We start from the raw sequence: 3,400 nt of genomic DNA on the forward strand, positions 1-3,400 counted from the left end.
GTGTATCTAACCTGGAAGTTGGTGACAACAGAAAGAAGTCAGTGCAACGAGGATCTGCCATTTGACTGGGACTGAATAAAACCACTTCAGCTTCCAGTTTGTTAAAATTCAAGATTTTTTGGTGCTTCTGGCTTCAAGACAGTTGAGAAGAGCCTGAATGGGGAGAGCACCTGGYTGCTGAAGGGGGACTGCTTCTGACAGTCATCAACATATCATGGGAGCTCTGTGTTTCCTTCAAATAACTCCCAGTAGCAGAAGGTGCAAGGACTTTACTAACCCTCCCTGACAGGCTCCCACCTGAGGATCCTTTGGCTCTTCAGCAGGTTCTGCAGGCCCAGCAGGCCCTCCTTCCTCTCGGACCAGTTGGAGCTGGCGCAGTGGTTCAGCACCTCAGCCACGTCCTCCGTTTGCCGCAGGTAGTGGGGGATGCCTCCGTTCCTGGAGCTGTAGGAGCGCTCTGAGCAGGCGCTGGACGCGTCGCTGTTGGCGTCATCATCAGAGTACATCCCAGGAGACTCGTAGCGCCGCCGCAATGGCTTCCTCTGCAGCGGAGAGGGAAACGTTCATGCAGCGTCATGCAGGAATGAGAGCTCAGCGACCAGGGATGGAGGTTAAGACACATGCAGAGCTTTGATGTGATTCAGTCCTGATCTGTGAAACAATCTGTTTTCAACTCAGAGGCAGGCGAGCAGTGCCGCGAGGCTCTGGAGCAGAAACGAGACAGAAACCGGAGGAAGTAAAGGAGGCAGTGAGACAGACAGGCTGGCGATGGAGTGGACACAGACAGCGGGACGCATCCGTCTACCTTGTTCCTGGAGTCTCCCAGCAGCTGCAAGCAAAACGCCAGAAGGAAGACGAGAGAGAGGAGCACAAACCCAAACTGTCAAGCACCTTTTCTCCAACTTTYCCCGGYGGTTCTRAAGGATTGTGGCGTGGAAACAGGAAGTGACTCACCAGAGCGTCGGCCACAGCCGCCTCCACCTCGGTGCCGGTGTTCAGGACCCGCATGGCGTTCACCGACGCAGAAATCCTGGCTTGGTGGATCAGGCCGTATCGATCTACAAAAACAAGACGGACCGCTGATTAATGAAGGGAACCGGCTGCCTGAGACTTACCTTCTTCTTCTTTGGTTTAATCATCAGTACACAACAAGCAGAGGAACCCAACAGAAGAAGAAGAAACAGAAACATGCACCAGATGTTCAGAGTCTCATTAAGGGATGAAAACTGAAACAATCAGGCTGAAAACACAGAAACAGAAAAACGTCACTTTCTGCGTGAAATATGGATCAGAACCAGAACCTTCCTGGAACCAAAACTACATGTTTCCATGACAACTAAAGAAAAACCTGCCATGCTGGAGTAAAAACTGAAATCTGATGGGTTCTGGCTGCAGCCATGAGGAGTAAAAACTGAAATCTGATGGGTTCTGGCTGCAGCCATGAGGAACGACAACAGAAGCAGACTGGTGGACCAGTCCAGCTCACGCTGGGAGGACTGGGAACATGCAGGTCACCTGACTGGCCGTGGGGTTCTGCTGAGGACAGAGCGCTGGTGGAACGGGAGTGGCGTCTGGAGGCTGCGAGAGAACCAGGAAGTCACTACTGGATCAGAACCGCTGGGTCCAGTTTGCCCAGTTGGCCTCTGGGTTAAATATGACGGCAGAGGACCAGGCCCCAGAGCCACTCACATTTAACCTTTGACCCTCCGGTCCTCAGTGACCAGCACACCTGCTACAGACACATCCAGACCACCTTCAGTAGCTCCTCTAAACCCAGACACTCAGCATCAGGAAACAGGAAGCAGGAAACAGGAAGTAGGCGGAGTCATGGTAAAAAAGCTACTGCAGCTTTTATTTCTAAGGTTTTACTCAGACGAGACAGCCTGCTCCACTGGAAGCCCACATCATCACTCCTCCACCACCGTGCCTCACTGATTGCTGGGTCTGGTTCAGCATCGCCCTGATCCCAGAAGTCTCTGCTCCGATAACCTCGGTCCGGCGGCCATGTTGGTTCTGGAGAAGAGGTTTCCTCCAGGAACCCTCCCAAGCACCCAGACTGGTTTAGAGTCATGACCTTTGACCTGCTAACTCAGTMTGAGATGGATCTGTGACCTTGAGATGTTTTCCTCTTGGGAATAATAACCTTTTTTAATGTTTTAATTTTATTATTTTCTTTAATTSCAATTGAAATTTTTMAATTTAATAATTTATAAAAAAAAATKTAAATGTAATTTTCATTAATTTTGTTTKACACTTTTTTCTTATATAATTTGTTWTTGTAATTTATCATTATTGTTACATTGGGAATAATGTTTATAGAACAGATTCCAGAGGGTGTGGGGATGACCTTTGACCCTTCCCAGGTGATGCAGGTGATGGGCGGAGCTAAAAGCAGCAGCATGGAGCCTTCCAGCCACAGCTTCTGGTTGTGTTTTAATTCATTCATGAGTAGATTCAGTTTGCTGCTGACTGTCCAGGACTCATTCTGAGTAAAACGTAGGAAAGGCAGAGCGACCCTGAGGAACCAGGCCGTACTCACCCAGAGGAGCGAAGCCCCGAGCGGGGCTGGTGTCGCGGCTGCTCTCGCGACTGGTGTCGCGGCTGCAGCCCTGACTCATGCTGGGGCGCGGGATGCGGCTCCGGGCTAGCGTGCAGCGGGGGACAGCAGCAGAAGAAGAAGAGCATTAGCACGCAGGCTAGCTGTCAGAACAACTGCTTAGCTGAAAACATCAGGCAGGAGAGAAACAGGAAGGAAATAGAGAAGGAAACGCTGGTTCACACTGGTTCTGGACGGCCACCAGAGGCCCAGACACAGAACCAGCAAACAGAACCTGCTCCAGGAGGTAACTCCACGTAAGAAGGTGCTAAACTGTTGATGTGAGCAGAGAAGCTAACAGGAAACTCCTGCTAGAGAACAGATGGTTCCTCTGARMKGCAGCAGAGGAACCCAAWCACTCTGATTGGTTTGTCATCAAACATCTGCTGATAGACGGAGGACTGGAGAGGAGAGGAGAAGGGCAGTGCGAATTAAAACAGTAGAAGAAGAAACAAAGTCAATCTGCTGCTGCAGACGAGAGAAAAATCCTTTTTTTTTTTCATCTTCATTAACGACAAATTTCACTCATCCAACCAGACAGAAATGGACCAGGCTGGGCCGGGTCAGTACCAGCTAGGGCTTTAAAAAGGCCCTGGTACTGACCCGGATGGACGGATGGACGGACGGACGGACGGACGGACGGACAGATGGATGGATGGATGGATGGATGGATGGATGGATGGATGGATGGATGGATGGATGGATGGATGGATGGACGGATGTACAGATGGATGAACGGACGGACGAATGGATGGACAGACAGACGGTTGGATGGATAGATGGATGGATGATTGGATGGACGGA

At 50.6% G+C, this 3,400-nt stretch overlaps 1 protein-coding gene across 1 annotated transcript in view; it reads right to left on the minus strand.

The window, feature by feature from the left end:
* LOC103460823 (CLIP-associating protein 1) overlaps positions 1-3,400 on the minus strand; it is a 40,397-nt gene that overhangs the window by 19,998 nt on the left and 16,999 nt on the right. The window contains exons 4-7 of the mRNA XM_017303489.1: positions 2,540-2,644; positions 1,516-1,578; positions 955-1,058; positions 278-542 (exon numbers count right to left, since the gene is read on the minus strand). Coding sequence (XP_017158978.1) covers positions 278-542; positions 955-1,058; positions 1,516-1,578; positions 2,540-2,644 — 537 coding nt within the window. The remainder of the gene's footprint in view (positions 1-277; positions 543-954; positions 1,059-1,515; positions 1,579-2,539; positions 2,645-3,400) is intronic.

The sequence above is a fragment of the Poecilia reticulata genome, unplaced genomic scaffold (assembly GCF_000633615.1).
Source record: "Poecilia reticulata strain Guanapo unplaced genomic scaffold, Guppy_female_1.0+MT scaffold_302, whole genome shotgun sequence".
NCBI lineage: Eukaryota > Metazoa > Chordata > Actinopteri > Cyprinodontiformes > Poeciliidae > Poecilia > Poecilia reticulata.